Source organism: Chiloscyllium plagiosum, unplaced genomic scaffold (genome assembly GCF_037043375.1).
Source record: "Chiloscyllium plagiosum isolate Xiang-an unplaced genomic scaffold, Cpla_swu_hap1 HiC_scaffold_47, whole genome shotgun sequence".
Classification (NCBI taxonomy): Eukaryota; Metazoa; Chordata; class Chondrichthyes; order Orectolobiformes; family Hemiscylliidae; genus Chiloscyllium; species Chiloscyllium plagiosum.
The window spans coordinates 8,227,372-8,246,352 of record NW_028270185.1 but is presented as its reverse complement, the minus strand read 5'-3'; the positions used below and the strand labels follow the sequence as shown (position 1 = coordinate 8,246,352).

Here is an 18,981-nt window from a genome sequence, read left to right as displayed (position 1 = left end):
ATTGGGGCCACTATATGATCTATGGTGGAACAGCCTCAAGGGGCTGAATGGCCTACTTTTTTCAAATTTTAGCATTAACATTTGTAACTCTTTGATCTTGATTTTATAATAAAATAATAAACCGTTTTTAGAACCATAGTTTAAAATAAAATACAAAGAACTGTGGATGTTGGAAATCTGAAACAAAAACTGAAATTGCTGGAGAAACTCAGCCAGTCTGGGGGCAGAGAAAGCAGAATAAATGATTCCTGTCCAGTGACCCTTCATCAGAAACTTTTGTTAAAATGTCAAGCGAGATGAAGAGTTTTAGGACCAGAAACGTTTGACTTTGCTTTCTGTTGCCAGACCTGCCGAGTTTCTCCAGCAATTTGTGTTTCCGAACTATATTTAATCTGTAGCTATCTATTTGGAAATTGGGTCAACACTGACCCAAAACTCCCTTTTGCACCAAATCCTTGTTATCCGTGGGACAGAGGAGCTTTAGATCTCCCATGGATGCCACCAAACTTGGGAATCTGTTTAGCTCAGTTGGCTTGGTTCTCAGTTTGCTGAGCAGGGTGATGCCAACAGCATGGGTTCAATTCCCATCACCGGTTTTAGGTTACCATGAAGGACTCTGCTTCTCAACCCCTTCCCTCAGCTGAGCTCTTGTGGCCCTCTGGTTAAATCGTCACCTGTTGCTTCTCTCTAATGGTCTGGTAAGACTATGGCAACACAATGACTACCAACCAGTGAATACTGGTACACTGTAACTCTCCTATCGACAGTGAAGGCCAGCGTGGTCAGATTAGACGAGTGAATGGGGAGGGCAGTGAATTTGTGGATGGTGAGGAGCGAGTGTACTAGTTTGTATATTCTGAGTAGAATTCCATTTGTCCCCTCAGTCCTGTCTCACCGGTCAAAAGCAACCCTGGCTGATTTTGTCACCTAACTCCATATTCCTTGTACCTGCTTTTTGATTGAGTTTAGAGAAAAAGTTTCATCCTACTTCAGACTCACTTGTAATGCTTGGCTAATTCTTAGATCCCTCTCAGGAAAAAGTTAAAACCTTTCTGTTGTAGCCCGTGTTCTGATTTTTGTGATTCTGTTTCTTCCTTTCTCTAAGGCTTGTGTCTCTAAGTGACGTCTCTAACCCTTCCTTCCCTCCAATAGGGACTCCTAACTGTAAACAGGTGACGAGCATGGATGTGGTGCGGGACTTGGAGTGGGCAACTTCTTCCTGTGTACTGTCCTTCCAGGTCTTTGGTGAGTATTAAAGTGAAGCCTGGCTCCTCCCCTTATCCAAGTCCTATATTATCAGTACAATGATATTTTAGATTAGATTACTTAGTGTGGAAACAGGCCCTTCGGCCCAACAAGTCCATACCGACCCGCTACCCACCCAGACCCATTCCCCTACATTTACCCTTTCACCTAACACTACGGGCAATTTAGCATAGCCAATTCACCTGACCTGCACATTTTTGGATTGTGGGAGGAAACCAGAGGAAACCCACGCAGACACGGGGAGAATGTGCAAACTCCACACCGAATCGCCTGAGGCAGGAATTGAACCCGGGTCTCTGGTGTTGATGCAGCAGCGCTAACCACTGTGCCACCGTGCTGCCGCCATTCATTTTGGAAATGGCATTAGAGGGGTAGCCACTCAAAGTTGGCTTCCTGTCATCAATGTGTATGGCTGTTGCCTTCCTTGGGTAACCACTTTGTTTTTTTAATATATTGATTGCTGTTTGTCTTATGAGAAGTCTTTAAACTTGTGTTGCTTGAAAACAAGGCACCAACCATATACAAGGGATTGGCCACCACTTGGTAAATAAATTTCTGTTAACTGTATCCGGCACTAGAACATGGGATCTGCCTTCCTTTGTAGAACTTGCAGCTGAGCAACTCTGTACAAGAAAGGGGGAAACTGAGATTGCTGCATTACGATAGCCTGATTGGCAAGGTGTTTGGTTTTGGGGAGTGGGGGGATTGGGGAATGTTGTGCCATTTCCAAACAGCCAGTCAAAAAGTGCCAGGGCATGTCCAAACAGAGGGCGCGGGAGTGACAAATGGACAGCAGCAGCAGCAGAAACCGGTGTATAGGAAACCCCTCAATCTCCCATGGAAGGACAGGGCAGAGCCATGTAAATAGCAAGGGTGATGTTTGCTCGCTCTTCGTAGCTGCTTGAGGTATTTTAATTGTGCATGCTGGTGTGAAATGTGGTGGCTAAACTGGTCACACGTGTACATCTCATCCCAGAGTGTGTTTATTATTCCTTCACGGGATAGCGCCTTGTCTTAAAAATGGCAAACCTGCTTAAGGACTTCTCTCCAGACCAGCAGCAGTCAATATAGATTTTTTTAAAACTGCAAAGTGGTTACCAGAGGAAAGCAGTAGCCACATATTGATGCCAAGAAACCAACTTTAAATAAGTTTCCTCCACTCTATTGCCCAGTGGGTAATTGAGTCACCCCCATTGCTGTGGGTCTGGAGTCACATGTAGGCCAGATCAGGTAAGGATGGCAGTTTCCTTCCCTAAAGGGCATTTAATGAACCAGGTGAGTTTTTCCAGCATCATAACTGCTTCATGGTCATCACTAGACTCTTTAATTCCAGATTTTTAATTGAATTCCGATTCCTCTGTCTGCCACAGTGGGATTTAAACCTGGGTCCTCAGAACATTAGCTCTAAAGAGTCATCTAGACTCCAAGCATTAGCGTGCGCTCTCTCTCATGGATGGTGGCTGACCCGCTGTGAGATCCAGCATTTGTTGTTTCCTGTACAGATTCCAGTTTCTGCAATAACATGCTCCTCAGCACATTACCTGGGTCCCTGGGTTAATAGTCCAGTGAACATACCACTAGCCCATTGCCTCCCCCTAGTGGGCATTGTGCCCAGCTCATTCCTGGTTTTATTTTTCCCAGGTGTCTGGCCAGAGGGAGCTGACGGGACTGATATCAATGCCATTTGCAGGTCGTCCGATGATCAACTCCTTGTCACAGCAGATGACTTTGGGAAAGTGAATTTGTTTTCCTATCCGTGCTTGCACCCTCGGGTAAGTGTAGAGTGAACATTGGTACCTAGTGGTCTCCCTCGATATGCAGTTGCTGCCTCTTGTTACCCTGTTAGCTCTCGCTCCTCTGTAGCTCATCCACATTTGTTCATTGACCTTCATCATCCAGATCAACCTCTCCTCATACTGTCCTCCAGTATGCTCTCTGCTCACTGGTACTGATCCAACAGCTAAGTCCCTTTTTTATTCCCTTCCCCCCCCCCCCAACTATCACCTTTTAGTTTTTAGAATCCTTTTCCCTCTTTTGCAAGTTCAAGAATCCTCTCTTACAAAGAAGAGTCCTATTGGGCCCTGAAGTTAAATTTTGCCCCCCTGATTTTCCCAACGGCCAGGCAGTCATTTGTCCAGTGTCAATGGGAGGGGCGTGTGTCTGTGTCTCTGTGTCTGTGTCTCTGTGTCTGTGTCTCTGTGTCTGTGTCTCTGTGTCTGTGTCTCTGTGTCTGTGTCTCTGTGTCTGTGTCTCTGTGTCTGTGTCTCTGTGTCTGTGTCTCTGTGCTCTGCAGAACCCCTGCCTAGCAGATTCGGGGGGAATTGCCTGGGAAAAATGGAAAATACTGCTATGTCCCCTAATGCCTGGGACTCTTTGCAAGTCTCTTTTATTTTCAAACTGGAAAATTTCACAGGCTCCACTGGAATTCACTGAAATAGTTACAGAATTGTGGCAGTACAGAAAAGGCCCTTCAGCCCCAGGAAATCTGCCGTGACACAAATTGCTGTAAGTCTACACCAGTGCCACTTTCCTGCACTCGATCCATGAATGTTACGATACCTGGTTTTCCATTTTCCTTTTGAAAAAAGATTGCGGGCTCTTGCTGCAACTACCCTCCCGGTCAGTGCAGTTCACTTTCGTAACATCAGCTGGAAGACTAGGGGGCGGAAAAACGTCCCCCAATCCCCTCATCCTCCTGCAATTCGCTTAGTCTTTAACAAAAAATGTGCTTCAGTTGCTGAAAGTATTCAAAATTCTTTTTGTTGACATTTAAAAACCATCAAAGGGTATGGAGTTTAGTGTGAGAAAATGTGCAGCACCGTGGCTCAGTGGTTAGCACTGCTGCTTCACAGCGCCAGGGGCCCAGGATCGATTCCACCCTCAGGCAACTGTCTTTGTGGAGTTTGCACGTTCTCCCTGTGTCTGCGTGGGTTTCCTCCCACAGTCCAAGCAGGTCCAGGTTATGGAAGTTACTCTGACAGTTATGTCATTAACTTAGTGTTGCAGTGTGTGCCTGAGCTCATGTTACAGGGCTCTAGCACCAGATAATGGTGGTGCATTGTGTTAGGCTAGTTACTTCACTGGTAGATGACCTAATGCTGGTGTTTGTAGTGTGATGGAGGGAACCAGTGCGATAGATGATTTCTTTAGAACGATAAGGCATGCCAGCATGGTTGGCTATGCTAACGTTATCAGATAAGCTCGGGACCAACAATTATATAACCAGGGGAAGAACAAAGCTTGGGGCGAGTCAGGGAAGACCTTTTGCTGGCTCCCACAGCTTTGATTTTGCAAGATTAAAGTTTAAGTTCATGAAGGATTTTCTGTGTCTCCTAGTAATTCTTTTATAGAACATTGAGTGATTCTTCCACAACAAGGTTAGAGTGGATTGGCCATGCTAAATTTTCCCATAGTGTCCAAAGATGTGCATGTTAGGTGTGCGAGTCAGGGGTAAATGTAGAGTTGTGGGTGGGATACCCTTTGGAGGGTTGGTGTGGACTTGTTGGGCCAAATGGCCTGTTTCCACACTGTAGGGATTCTGAAATAGCACTGAACTGGATCGGTCATGACTGAGTTAAAAATGGCAGAGCTGACTGAAGGAGAGTGGGCCAGCTCCTATTTCTTTCTGGATCTGGTCAGAATAACCCTTTTTTTAAATCCCAGTTTCCTGCTGCCTGCCATTTCTTTTGTCTGTAAAAACAGCACAAAGTAGCCCTTGGCTTTTCTTTAAATTTCAGATATTCCTAAAACAAATCTCTGTGTACGTACACAATCACGAATGCAGTAGCATATCCAACAAACCGTTCGAGTTTGACTCTATCCCAACAGACTAAAGTCATCTCTTACACATGCAGGACTTTAATGAGGGCACCATGAGGGTCCAATAACTGAACGGACCCCCATTTACTTGCAGCAGGAAGACCTCAGACAGTGGTCTGTCCCCACTGTGACATGGCAGCAGCTGTCTCTACTTCAGTGCATAGCCCTTGGCCATTGGTCAGTTCAGTAGGATTAGATTAGATTCCCTACAGCGTGGAAACTGGCTCTTCGGCCCAACCAGTCTACACTGACCCTCCGAAGAGTAACCCACTCCGACCCATTTCCCTCTGACTAATGGGCGATTTAGCACGGCCAATCCACCCTAACCTGCACATCTTTGGACTGTGGGAGGAAACTGGAGCACCCGGAGGAAACCCACGCAGACACTGGGAGAATGTGCAAACTCCACACAGACAGTCGCCCGAGGGTGGAATTGAACCTGGGACCCTGGTACTGTGAGGCAGCAGTGCTGACCATTGAGCCACCGTATCGCCCCACTGTCTTTGGTTTTTTGCTATTTGCCTTGTTTTTTCAGAAAACTCATGGTTTGCCAATTTGAGAATCAACAAATTCATCTCTGGCTTCGAGAGAGAGCGAGAGAGAACCATATGAATTCTACTTACTGAGCTCCGATTCTTCCTGAAAGTTCTCTCTCAAAGAATTCTATCAACCTATGGCTTTCTGCTGTGGTTTTAATATAGCAAAATTAATGGCTATCAGCAGCCTGTGACAGTCCAGTAATCTCGCTTCGCATTAATGTGTGCGCTCAATTAATTCAGTGCCTTTTTATTCTATTAATCTCGCTCACTCCCCTCCGCATCATCTCAGTCTGTCTGTTTTGAAGGTGGATTTACTTTTAAGCAGAGGGAGGGGAAAGGAATTATTAAACATTTTTAAGTCACATTTGTAGGTGACCTATTTGCTTTTAAATGTCATGATTATCATATCACTACTTTTCCCACCCTCTGAATATTCTGGCACTCTGCAGAGTCAGGATTAGATTCGCTGCAGTGTGGAAACAGGCCCTTCGGCCCAACAAGTCCACACTGATCCTCTGAAGAGTAACCCATCTAGACCCTATAATTTACCCCTGACTTGGCAAATTAGCGTGGCCAATTTACCTGACCTGCACGTCTTTGGATTGTGGGAGGAAACCGGAGCACCCGGAGAAAACCCACGCAGACACTGGGAGAATGTCTGTCTGTGTGGAGTTTGCACAGTCACCCTAGGCTGGAATCAAACCCAAGTCCCTAGCACTATGAGCCACCGTGCCACAGTTATTGTGGTGTCTGGCTGCACACTGGATTCAGGCTGACCAGAAATCCTTCCTCCAGTTGAATATGGAAGCCATTGTTTTCAGTCCCTAGCTACTAACTTCAGCCCTGGCAACTGTCTGACACTCGGCCAGACCATGTTTGCACCCTCCAATGAGCTTCCAATCAGACAAATCCTGCTGTTTCCAAGCTTCCCTCTGTTAACTCTACTGCCATCTCGGCTGATTGGCTGTTGAAGCCCTCGTTCACACCTTGGTGACCTCTGCCCTCGACTCTTCAAGCACGTGTCTGGCTTGGTACCCAGGCCCTACCCTCTGTAAACTCTGGTCATGCCAAACTCTGCAATCTCTTCAATCTCTCCAAATCCCCTATTGACTGACACTGGTTTGGGTGAAGTAATGCCTCATTTTTGATTTTTTTTTTTTAAAAACAAAATGATGTTCGTCTTTTATTTTCAATCTCTCCACAGTCTCATCCTTCTCGATCTTTGTAAAGGCCCCCAACCTTGCAAGTCTCTGAAGTCTATGATTTTCCAATTCCTGCCTCTTTAGCTTCACCGTCATTTTGATTTTAATCACTTCCACCATTGGCTGTGCTACCTTCAACCATCTAGCACTAAATTCCCTCCTCAAACCCCTCCGCCTTCAGTTTATTCCTCCTTTTTAAAGATACTCCTTTTTAAACCTCTTCTTGGAAAACTTGGAGCTCAGTCAGAGCGAACTGAATGATGTTAGGTGCATTAGTCAGGGGTAAATGTAGGGGAATGGGTCTAGGTGGGTTACTCTTTGGAGGGTCGGTGTGGACTTGTTGGGCCGAGGAGCCTGTTTCCACACTAAGAAGTCACCCAACACCAGGTTATAATCCAACAGGTTTAGTTAAAACCACAAGCTCTCGAAGTACTGCACCTTCGTCAGTTGAATGATTGATTGAATAATAGTGACTTGCACTCTGCAATGAACAACACCGCAAAATACAGTTAAAGTTTCAACTGTCAACACAATCTGGTGCCATTTTGTGTAGTTGAAGAATAGAAGGCTATAAATGAAAGAAAGTCCATCTTTGTTCCTCCACACTGCTCTGGCTCATCAACATTGCAGGATGGTATGAAGCATCATTCATAATGTAGCCATGAGTCACCTTGGAACATTTTTATGACATTAAGTGCTTTTGCAAATATAAGCTCTTGTTCACAATCCTGGCGGACGCTCCAAATGCTGCACTGTCCGACTTGACTGGGGAATATAGACCGTGGGAGGCACAGTCTCTGGATAAGGGGCCAAACGTTTAGGTCTGAGAGGAGTGAGTCCTGACCATTTGCAGTGGCTGACAAACAATAAAAGCAGGTGAACCCGTCACTTCTCTTTACTGTGTATTGTATCTCACAGCGCCAGCACAGACTAACCATTACTCATTTCAGGCTCATGAGATCTCTTTTTTTCTCTCAAAACAAAACAATGGACACTTCTGTCACATCCACCTTTTAACTATCCCAGAGTGTTTGAGACACACCCTGAAAGGACACCTGAGAAGACCATTTTAATTTCCAGTATAGGATTATATTCACTCGAGTTTTGAGGGGGGGGGGGAAATGTTTGAACTTGAAGCTTTATTTCTTTTTTTTTTCTACTTAAAACTAAGAAGGCATCACTGTACTATAATCACTTGCAATGTTTAACTTTAACTTTACTCTTTCTTTCCACGTTGCTCCTAAGATTCTGTACTAATGTACTTAGATGGCACTTGGCTAGTGACATTATGCACTCTTTACTGTACTCCTGTACTTTTGAGTACATGTGACAATAAAATTAATAAATAAATCTCAGAAACCTATAAAATTCTCCTGGACTAGACTGGGTCAATGCAGGAAGAATGTTCCTGATGACCAGGGGGTCAATATCTAAAGGATACAGGGTAGGACTGAGATGAGGAGAAATCTCTTCACCCAGAGAGTGGGGGAGTCTGTGGAATTCTTTGTGACAGAAAGCAGTCGGGGCCAAAACATTGAATGTTTTCAAAGAGTTAGATATTGTTCTGAGGGAGAAAAGAATCAACAGGTATGAGGTGAAAGTTGGGACCAAGCACTGAATTGGACAACCAGCCATGATTGTATTGAATGGGAGAACAGGCTCGAAGGGCCGAATGGCCTATTCTGTTTGTGTCAGCACATCAGGCTTGTCCTGCCATTCAGTTGAATCATGGCAGATTTGTATGGTCACTTCATTTTAACTGCCTTTTGTTTCCTTTCTCAAGGTTTTATTTTGTCAGGCAGGTGCATTATGAATTTTCACACTGGTTTGTCACCCTTTCCCTTTGGCTGACTTAGGACAGAGATCCACATTGGGGAGCAGCTAATGAGCAGCAAGATCGAAGATTTCATTCTGGTCACCCGGTTATAGGAAGGATATTAAAACTGGAGAGGGTTCAGAAAGAGATTTCCCAGGATGTTGCGGGACATGGAAGGTTTGAATTATAAAGAAAGACTGGGACTTTTTCACTGGAGGTTGAGCAGGTGACCTTTTATCGAGGTTTATAAAATCATGAGGGGTATAGAGAAGGTAAATGGTTGGTGTCTTTTCCATAGGATGCGGGGATTTCCAGACTAGTGGGCATATTTTTAAGGTGAGAGGAGAGAGATTTTTAAGATGAGGGGCAATTTTATTTGGAATGAAGTGACGGAGGAAGTGGGTACAGTTACAATGTTTAAAAGACATTTGGATAAGTTCATGGATAGGAAAGGATTGGAGGGATATGGGCCAGGAGCAGGCAGATGGGACTAGTTTATTTTGGGATTGGTTGGACCGAAGAGTCCTACAGCACGGAAACAGACCCTATGTAGATCGATGAACACCCAATCGTGGTACAGTGGTACTGTCTCTAGCCCTGAGCCTGAAGGCCTGAGTTGAAGTCTCACCTGGTCCAGAGGGTGTGTCTAACATCCCTGAACAGGTAGGTTAGCAAATACTTAGACATGCAAACCAACTAATAAAGGGTTCTCTCTGCAATGACTTGTCACTGTTCTCTGTTTCTGTTACAGGCGCCAAGTCACAAGTACAGTGGCCACAGCAGTCATGTGACCAACATTGCCTTTCTCCATGACAACGCCAGTCTGATCTCCACTGGTGGGAAGGACATGAGTGTCATTCAGTGGAGCGTCGCTTAGGTTACCGTACTTTATCCAGTGATGCAATCCAGCCGTGTGGGTTGGGAGGTGCCAGGGCACTGCACAGCAAGATTCCATCCTTCAGTGCCTCATTAGTCATCAATTCTCTTTTGTTTTGCGGTTTTGCTGAATTTATTTTTTTAGTGGGAAGCAGACGGGGTATCTATTGCTCTTCCCCTACCCTCAGCACCTGCACTATGGCTTTTAAAAAATTTCTTTAGCCTCCTTGGGCCAGTTCCAACTCGGACAGTCCTATAGCTGCATTGAAATGATTCGCAGTCTGTCTCCATCACCCCTGCTGTGCTAAAGTCATTGCATTTTTTTTTAAAAAATCAATATAAGAATCCATTCTGGAGATCCCTTTTTGTAAGCAGCTGGTTCCTGTAGGGATTCTATTCCAAAGGAATCCTGCAAACCACTCTCTCAGCTGGACCCTACAAGGGTAAGGGGGTGTGTAGGAGAGGGCACAGGTCTATTGTTGCTCCAAGGCTATCCTGATTAGTCTGATGATTGATCGATTTGATTTGCGCCAACACTACCCTGGCCTGTGTTTTTTTTTTTGGGGGGGTTGTTTAAAGGGGTCTGCGCCACCCTAGGTCTCCAAACTGGGATTTTGAGGCATTTCCATCTCTGACCCACCACCTCTCCCAAAGTTGCCTTCCTGCTACGTTCAAACGGATGGCCCAAAGCAGTGAAAACTCTGGGAGCCTTTTCCTCACCCTCTCTGCTGAAGGACGGGACACTGTTTCCAATTCTGCGACAGACCCTTTTCAAGCCCGTGGGGAATCTTCACGGGGACCCCCTCTGTCTAAAACCATCAGGAGTCAACCAAACGGGCAAAAATAGTTCTCTTGTATTCAATTTATTTTCTAAATCTGCTGAAAATGTCATGGCTGACCATTCGATATTTGTTTCTCTCCGATTGTCACCTAGTTTGGGATTCCCAGACTAGTCCCACAAGATAGTACTTGGGTTTGTTATTTTAAGTGAGAGGTGTGGGGTTAAGAAGTGTTTTTGCTTTTGCCATGTTGACTGCAGTCCCTCGATCAATCATGTAGCATGGAAGAGGCCCTTCAGCCCATCAAGTCTGTGTCACCATGGGAACCCAACTGGCTCATGGGAATTCACTTTCTTGTTGGACTAACACATCTTCCAAATGAGTGTGTTTTTTCCCTCTTTTTCTACCACCCCCCAAGCCCAAAGTTTGATTAGATAGCCACAGGCTCTGATCCTATTTCCACACTATGGATTTACAACCGGGAAAGCCTGTCTAACAGGCCATTATCCTTTTATATTGCTGTTTCTAAGCACAGTAACAAACGTGTATGCACTAAACTTCCATTCGCACCATTTAAGTGCCAATGTTATCAATCTGCTGACCCGGCAACACCACACGGCCATCACCTTGACACCCAACTAAAGCAGTTGGATGGGATTTATCAGGTAAAGGCCTGGTTGACAGCAGCAAAGCCGTTTGGTTGTTAACGGATTCCCGAATACATTTGTTACCCTCTACCTGTTTTGGCTGAACCATGGTTTAAATCCCTCCTGATGCTCCTCAAATGTGCTCTCTCTCACTGTCATTTATAAATCTGATCTCACCAATCTCCCCCACATTCTGAGAATGGACTTTTTTTTTTAAAAAGTGTATACAACTTAACTGATTTAAGGATCACAATGAAGAAATACAAATGGAAAATGAATGTGTTTCTCCACTGTAGAGAATTAACTTTTTTTTTTTGAAGATGTCTCTATTTTGTGGAGGCTGTATCAACAAGTACAATTGCAATTTTTTCCTGCAAGTCCCTAAACCCGGTCGAGAGGCCTGTGTCAGTGGTCAGTGTGTTAGAACCTTCACAAGAATCAACATCCTTCCAAGCACTCGCGGGAGTCCTGCGAGTCACCAGTAACTCTTCATTTTAGAATCAAACTTCCTATTTCTCAGAAAGAGTAGGTGACAAGGGGAAACTTCCCTTTTTTATTCCCTCTTTGTAGAGATATAGCATCATTAACTTTTTTTTTTCTTTGAATGCATGTTTCCAGAAAGGAAGACATTCGGCCCATCTTGTCTGTGCTGGGGCTGTGACCAAAGTGAACACTACCTGACAAGCCCCCCCCGACCCCAACCCAGCGTCTCGTTGACCAACGTAGACCGAGCAGTAATCCAGAATGCTTGGAGAACACTGGGTTCGGTTCTTGATGTGGCTAGAAATCCAGAATTTAAACCTATTCAATGGCACCAGAATTATCCATTGTCATAAAACCCATCTAGTTCATTAAGGGTGTCTAGGGATGGGCACTAAATGGTGTCCCAGCCAGCAACTCCCACGAGTGAATAAAAGTTAATGACGTTTAGCAGCTTGGGCCTACATGTGGCTCGAGAACTATAGCCACATCGTTGATTCTTAACCGAACAAGTGGCTTGGTTCAAGGACATTTAGGAATAAGCAACAAACACTGGCCTTTGCCAGTGATGCCCAGATCTCCTGAAGGACTCTCAGTAGTTTTTTTGTTCCTGAGAGTGATCGGTCTGTGGAATTCTCTTTCCCAGAAAGTAGTGGAGGTTGTGTTGATGAATTCATTCAATGTTGATTAAAACCCTGAAAGAACAGCCTATGCTGGAAATCAGAAACCAAAACAGAAATTGCTCAGAAAAACTCAGCGGGTCTGGCAGCATCTGTGGAGAGAAATCGGAGTTAATGTTTCAGGTCCAGTGACCCTTCCTCAGAACTGCTCTGAGGACCTGACCTCTCAGATGCTGCAAGTCCTGCTGAGCTTTTTCCAGCCATTTTCTGTTTTAGTTCAAGGTTTGTGTGTGTTTTTTTTTGAATAGGGAGTGAAGAGTTAATGGAGAAGAGAGCAGGGCCAGACAGAATGTGGGGGGTTCTCACTGCAATCCGGCCACAGTCTGATGGCATGGGGGCTAATTGGCCTAAATTTCTCCTGTATTTTATAGTTCAGCCGCAAACCCTCTTTGCTTCAGTCGCTGTGGTAAACATGCCAAAATCCCGAAGTGCCAATGGTAAGAAATCATCCTGCTTTGTTTGTGTCATTCCTGGGCTTGCCAACCAGCATTTTTTTTTCCCCCCCCATCCCCCCCCCCCATCCCTGCACTCACTCAAAAATTGCCTATTTGTGGAAGAATTCTGATTGGCTGAAGATACCCATGAAAGCATGCCATTTCATTGGGTATTGGGGAGATGCAAATTTAAAGTCCTACTGAAGACATCATTTAATCTCTGATGTAAAGGCATCATTACCAGGGTTTTTTTTTAAGAAAGTTGCCTGTTTTATTTTTGTTGCAGGGAATCTAATGCTTCTTTCAAAGTGAGCCTGAATGTGTTTGCAACGCACAGCAGTTCCTTCATTAGTGCCTGAATGACGTATTGGTGCTCTTTGTTTAGTGATGTGTTTTGTAACTAAGTGGGAACCTATATAGCACATCACCAACCATTTTTTTTGCTTACTCTAATTTCTCATCTAGCTTCCCCCCTCCCCCCCGCCTTGTGGGTGGGGGTGGGGATTTATTGCCTACATAGTTTGAGTGATGGGCGGTTGCTGCCGAACTGAAGGTGGTCTGGATCGAAATGGAGCCTGATGCCAAGCTTCTACTCTCCAATCTGACCAAACCTGGATCTGTCATCCGTCCTAGGAACGTGGCAGTGCCCAAACACCGCAGCAGTCAGGCAACTGACAACCAGCTTCAATCATCAGTGAGGTGAAGCGCTGGCGATTCAAGTGAAGAGATGAATTTTTAGTAACACGTCCTGCAACATGGAGAGTTAAATTGAAAGTTCCTTGAGCTCTGGACTTCACCTTCTCTCCTAAAAGTGGAAAGCAAAAAATAACCCTCTATGCAGTTTCTCAAAAATCTTGTCTCTGTGTTTCGCTGCTGAGCAGCATACAAACCGCTGTGCAACCCTTCCAACTGGTTTCTCTAATGGTGCTTCAAACCCTTTTTTTTTCCCCTGTCGTTGCTGCTAGACCTAGTGAGAGGATCTCCTAGGAGAGAAGGCAAAATCGTCACGAAAGCAACAGAAAGGAATGATTTTACAAGGATGTTGCCAGGGTTGGAGGATTTGAGCTACAGGGAGAGGCTGAACAGGCTGGGGCTGTTTTCCCTGGAGTGTCGGAGGCTGAGGGGTGACCTTATAGAGGTTTATAGAATCATGAGGGGCATGGATAGGGGGAATAGACAAAGTCTTTTCTCTGGGGTCAGGGAGTCCAGAACTAGAGGGCATAGGTTTGGGGTGAGAGGGGAAAGATATAAAAGAGACCTAAGGGGTAACTTTTTCGCACAGAGGGTGGTACGTGTATGGAATGAGCTGTCAGAGGATGTGGTGGAGTCTGGTACAATTACAACGTTTAAGAGGCAGCTGGATGGGTTTATGAATAGGAAGGGTTTGGAGGGATGTGGGCCGGGTGCTGGCAGGTGGGACTAGATTGGGTTGGGATATCTGGTCGGCATGGACGGGTTGGACTGAAGGGTCTGTTTCCATGCTGTACATCTCTACGACCTTACGTGGCTCAACACGGAGTAGGAAGGAGTGGGTGTTGGAGAGGCTTGCCGGCTCATAGACACTGAAACGAATGTTGGTGGTTTGGTTTGAGGCTGGGTCCTTGTGTGTTCAGTTAAAGGACAAACATATTGACTCGACTAAAACAAAGGAAGGTTAACGAGACCTGATGATTGGTGTTGAACTAGACAAATTCATGATTTTTTTTCATCAAAAGGAATAAAATGTAAAAGTAGGGAGGTCTTGCTAAAACTATACAAGGCACTAATCAGACCTTTATCGGAGGAAATGTTCTGGCATTAAAGGCAGTCCAGAAACGGTTCACTCGCAGGTATGGAGGGACTGTCTTATGAGGAGCGTTTGTGTAGGTTGGGCCTGTACTCATTGGAATTTAGCAAAATGATTGGAAGCTTGTTATAACACTGGGCAAAAGTGAGGACTGCAGATGCTGGAAACCAGAGTTTAGATTAGAGTGGTGTTGGAAAAGCACAGCAGGTTAGGCTCCCCGTTCTGTGCAACTTGACAGGGTAGGTGCAGATGTGGATCTCCTTGTGGGAGAGTCAAGGATCGGAAGGCCATCTTCCCCAAATAAGAGCTCACCCATTGAAGACCGAGATGAGGAGGAATTTCTTGTCAGAGGGGAATGAATCTGTGGAACTTTTTACCGCAGAGGGCTGTAAGTAAAGTCAAGGTTGTGAGAGATGTTTGCTCTGTAAAAGAATCCAGGATTATGGGGAAAAGGCAGGCAAGTGCAGCTGAGGGGTATCAGATCATCCGGGACCTCCCTGAATGGTGGAACAGACACGATGGGCTGAATAGCCTCCTTCTCCCACATCCTGTGATCTTGTACGTTATGATGCCATCGATTCATGGGTCCTGGAAGAGGAGAAAAAATAATCAGACCAGTTCCATTAACAAAGGACTTCAATGTAATGCATTTGTTCTCCGGTTCTGAATTTTGTAGCCAGCACTAACTACAGAGGAACCTCGATTATCCGAACATCGGATTATCCGGCAAGATCACAAGGTCCCAATGCTTGGTTAAACTGTTATCCCGCACTCTATTATCCGGAATTTGATTAACCAAACAAAATACACCCCTCCCGTGTCCTTCGGATAATCGAGGTTTCTCTCTACCGTAGAGATGTGTTGCTGGCTGTAGGAATCTCTCCCTATTTTCAATTCAAGCCCACTGGTCAGGATGGCCTGAATTTGACACTAAATTAACAATCCTAGGTCGGAGTCAACAGCTGGGCACAAGTAGGAAATGGGGACACTGTCATATTGGGGAGTAGAGGGACTTTTATCATGGTGAGGCTTGAGGTGTGGAATTGGGGTAGAATTTCATGCTGCATCTAGCTCAGCCAGTGTTTGCTCACTCAGTGTGAACAATGGAAGTGCAATTGTACTCAATGCCAATATTCTGGGTCTTTTGCATTCAGTGCACCCTTTACTAAACAAAATAGTGCTCCTCAAGTGAAGGGTTCACAGCATCAGGGAGCCGGGTTCAATTCCAGCCTCTGTGGTGACTGTCTGTGCGGAGTCTGCATGTTCTACCTGTATCTGTGTAGGTTTCCTCCGGGTGCTCTGGTTTCCTCCCTCAGTCCAAAGGTGGGCAGGTTAGGATGGTTGGCCACGCTAAATTACTCATGGTGTTCATGCTCAGTGAGTTAGCCATGGGAAATGTAGGGATGGGGTGGGTCTGGCTGGCATGCTTTTGGAGAGTCGATGCAGACCCGATGGGCTGAATGGCCTCTTCCCGCATTGCAGGGATTCTGTGAATTACAAGAAGGTAGTTCCACGTTGTGTGACTTCAGTTATGTAGATGGACTGGAGGTGTTGGACCTGTTTCTCTTTGGAGAGGGTTGTGCGGAGATTCGATCGAGGGTCCTGGGCAGAATAGAGAGGGGTGTGGGGAATATTGGTGGACAGGCCAAGGCCTAGCGAGCCCTGATAGAAAGTGATTGGATGTAGAACCAAAGGTGTGGTGAGGAACAAGCATTGTATAGAGTGAGTTGTTGGGATGTGGAAGGCACAATCCAAGAATGTGGCTGGAGGCCCGTTTCTGTCGAAGCTCTCATGAGGGAATTTGATGGCAACATAATGGAGGTGAGCAGTAGCTGTGTTAGTCTTAGTGTTGGCCTGGACACAAAGGGCCAAATGGCCTCCTTCCGTGCTAACCATCAATGACAACTCCGGGAATATGCCTAACCCCTGAGGTGAGGGGATGTCGAACCCTGCTCCTTGGGTGGTTGGTCTGAACTTTGGGGCCAGTAAATGCAGTAACTGCTGTCCTGAAAGTCCACAAACTCTAGGTAAGGGTCCAGGACTAGGATGAAATTGGATTCACTCAAATCCTTGTGGCTGCGTGCAATTCTCTACTGGAGAGCAATGGATGCTTAGCCATTTATGTTCACGATAGAGATCAATAGCCTTGGGTGTGCTGAAGGATAATGAGGGAACTGGAGTTTTAGGTAGATGAGTCATGATCTGTTGAAGGGTGGAACAGGATTAAACGGAGAAAGAACCTTTCCTCCAGTTGCTGATCGAATCAGTCCTTTCGAGTTGTTCACTATGATCAGGGTTGACCATCCAACTCAATCCTCTATTCCTGCGTTCTTCCCATAGCGTTTGATCCCTTTAGCCCTAAGAACTGTATCTGACTTCTCCTTGGAAAAATTCAATGTTTTGGCCTCAACTGCTTTCTGTGGTAGGGAATTCCAAGTAGAAGGCAGAGGTTTAGGGTGAGGGGAAAGCTATGAAAGGGGCAACTTTTTCACGCAGAGGGTGGTGTGTGTATGGAATGAGCTGCCAGAGGAAGTGGTGGAGGCTGGTGCAATTACAGCATTTAAAAGGCATTTGGATGGGTACATGAACAGGAAGGGTTTAGAGGGAAAAGGGCCAAATGCTGGCCAGTGGGAATAGATTAATTTAGGATATCTGGTCAGCGTGGACAAGTTGGACGAAAGGGTCTGTTTCTGTGCTGTACATCTCTATGACCGAGGCTCCCCACTCTCTGGGTGAAGACATTTCTCCTCATCTCAGTCCTACCCCACATCCTTAGAATGTGGGCCCATGGTTCTGGGCTCCCCTGGTCACCAGGAACATCCTTCCTGTAATTGCCCAATCATGGAGCAACAATGCTTTCGTTTTCACTGCATTGTCTTGGTTTAAGTGACATGCTGTCTCAATATGGAGGGTGGTTCAGCACTGTCAGGTAGCACCAATACCTGGGATTGCCATTGACAGGAGCAAGGGCAACTGGCTGATGGGCGACCGGTTACTGGACTGGCTGGGAGCTGAGGGCCTGGAGAGAGGGAGGTAAGGGCATCTACACTCTGCCTTCCGTACCAGAGGCTAGTATTTTGAAGCTTTTGTTTTGACTAGATTCTCTCCAAACTTGGACAGTTATCAAGTGCTTGAGAAAGAAAATAATGGGAGCGAGGCAAAGTCTGTCACAATTGGGATGTGGGAATTGAGAATGAACTGTGGGCAGTGTGATATTTTGGCAGAGATGTCACCCCCTAGGGTGATTGAGTGCCAACACTACCTGTCACCCACCCTACCTTCTAGAATCGGGCCAAACTTTCCCGGAGGGCAATCAGTGAAAAGGACAGTGACCCGTCGAAACCTGGATTGGCAAATTTAACATTGCTGTGTAAGACTGAGATATTCCGCTTGCTGGAGGTCAGGGACAGTGTATACAGACCTGTACAGTGTATGTATGGTATTTTTATAATCCTAGCAGAAAAATCTTTATAACCAAAACATACTGTCATGCCATAAGGCTGGGGAAACTGAAATATAAGATGGCTTTTTAGCTGCGCTGCAGTTTGTTTTTTTTTTAAAGAAAATAAAGTTTATGTTGTATGTGTACATTTGATCAAATAAAATATGGAAGCATTCTCACATCATGAAATGTATTTGGGAGCTATTTTTAAAATTCCATTCCATACGACACCAACCGTTCTGTCCCTCGAAGGCGTGCTGCCCCTTGAATCTGTTCTGCCAATGTATCAGGACTGATTTCTCAGCCCTGTACTCCTGCCTTCTCCCTTTAACCCTTGATCACCCAAGGATCTGTCTTTCCTGGGTTTAAAGATAAAGGCCTCCTCAGCCTTCACTGGTAACGAGTCCCACAGATTCCCCACCCTCTGGCTGAAGAAACTCCTCTGCATTGCGCTTCGGCGGGGCGGTGTGGACTTGTTGGGCCGAAGGGCCTGTTTCCACACTGTAAGTAATCTAATCTCAGTCCTAAAGGGCTGACCTTTCACTCTGAGGCTGTGCCATTGGATCCTAGTCCCTCCTACTGATGGAAACATCTTCTCCACGTCCACTCCACCCACGCCTCTCCGTATCGTGCCAGTCCTATTCACTGCACGTGTTCACCATTGGTAGGCCCAACATTTTGTTGCCTGTCCCTAATTGCCCCTCGAGAGAATAGAGTAGAAACTCCACAATGTAGAAAGGCCTTTGGGCCCAACAAGTACACACCGACCCTGCGCAGAGAATCCCACCCACCCATTCCCTATTTCTCTACATGTCCCCTAACCGACACATCCCTGAACTCATGACCAATCCACCCTAACCTGCACATCCCTGAACTCATGACCAATCCACCCTAACCTGCACATCCCTGAACTCATGACCAATCCACCCTAACCTGCACATCCCTGAACTCATGACCAATCCACCCTAACCTGCACATCCCTGAACTCATGACCAATCCACCCTAACCTGCACATCCCTGAACTCATGACCAATCCACCCTAACCTGCACATCCCTGAACTCATGACCAATCCACCCTAACCTGCACATCTTTGGACTGTGGGAGGAAATCCACACGGGGAGAATGTGCAAACTCCACACACACAATCGTCCGAGACTGGAATCGAACCCGGGTCCCTGGCGCTGTGAGGCAGCGGCGCTAACCACTGAGCCACC

General features: G+C 45.9%; 1 protein-coding gene across 3 annotated transcripts in view; it reads left to right on the top strand.

Moving 5' to 3' along the window:
- LOC122542797 (echinoderm microtubule-associated protein-like 1) overlaps positions 1-17,955 on the top strand; it is a 139,515-nt gene extending 121,560 nt beyond the window's left edge. For all 3 annotated transcript variants that reach the window (XM_087983991.1, XM_087983992.1, XM_087983993.1), the window contains 3 exons: positions 1,153-1,245; positions 2,908-3,038; positions 9,394-17,955. In XM_087983991.1, coding sequence (XP_087840117.1) covers positions 1,153-1,245; positions 2,908-3,038; positions 9,394-9,519 — 350 coding nt within the window. In that variant the 3' untranslated portion in view covers positions 9,520-17,955. The remainder of the gene's footprint in view (positions 1-1,152; positions 1,246-2,907; positions 3,039-9,393) is intronic.
- The last annotated feature ends 1,026 nt before the right edge of the window (positions 17,956-18,981 follow it).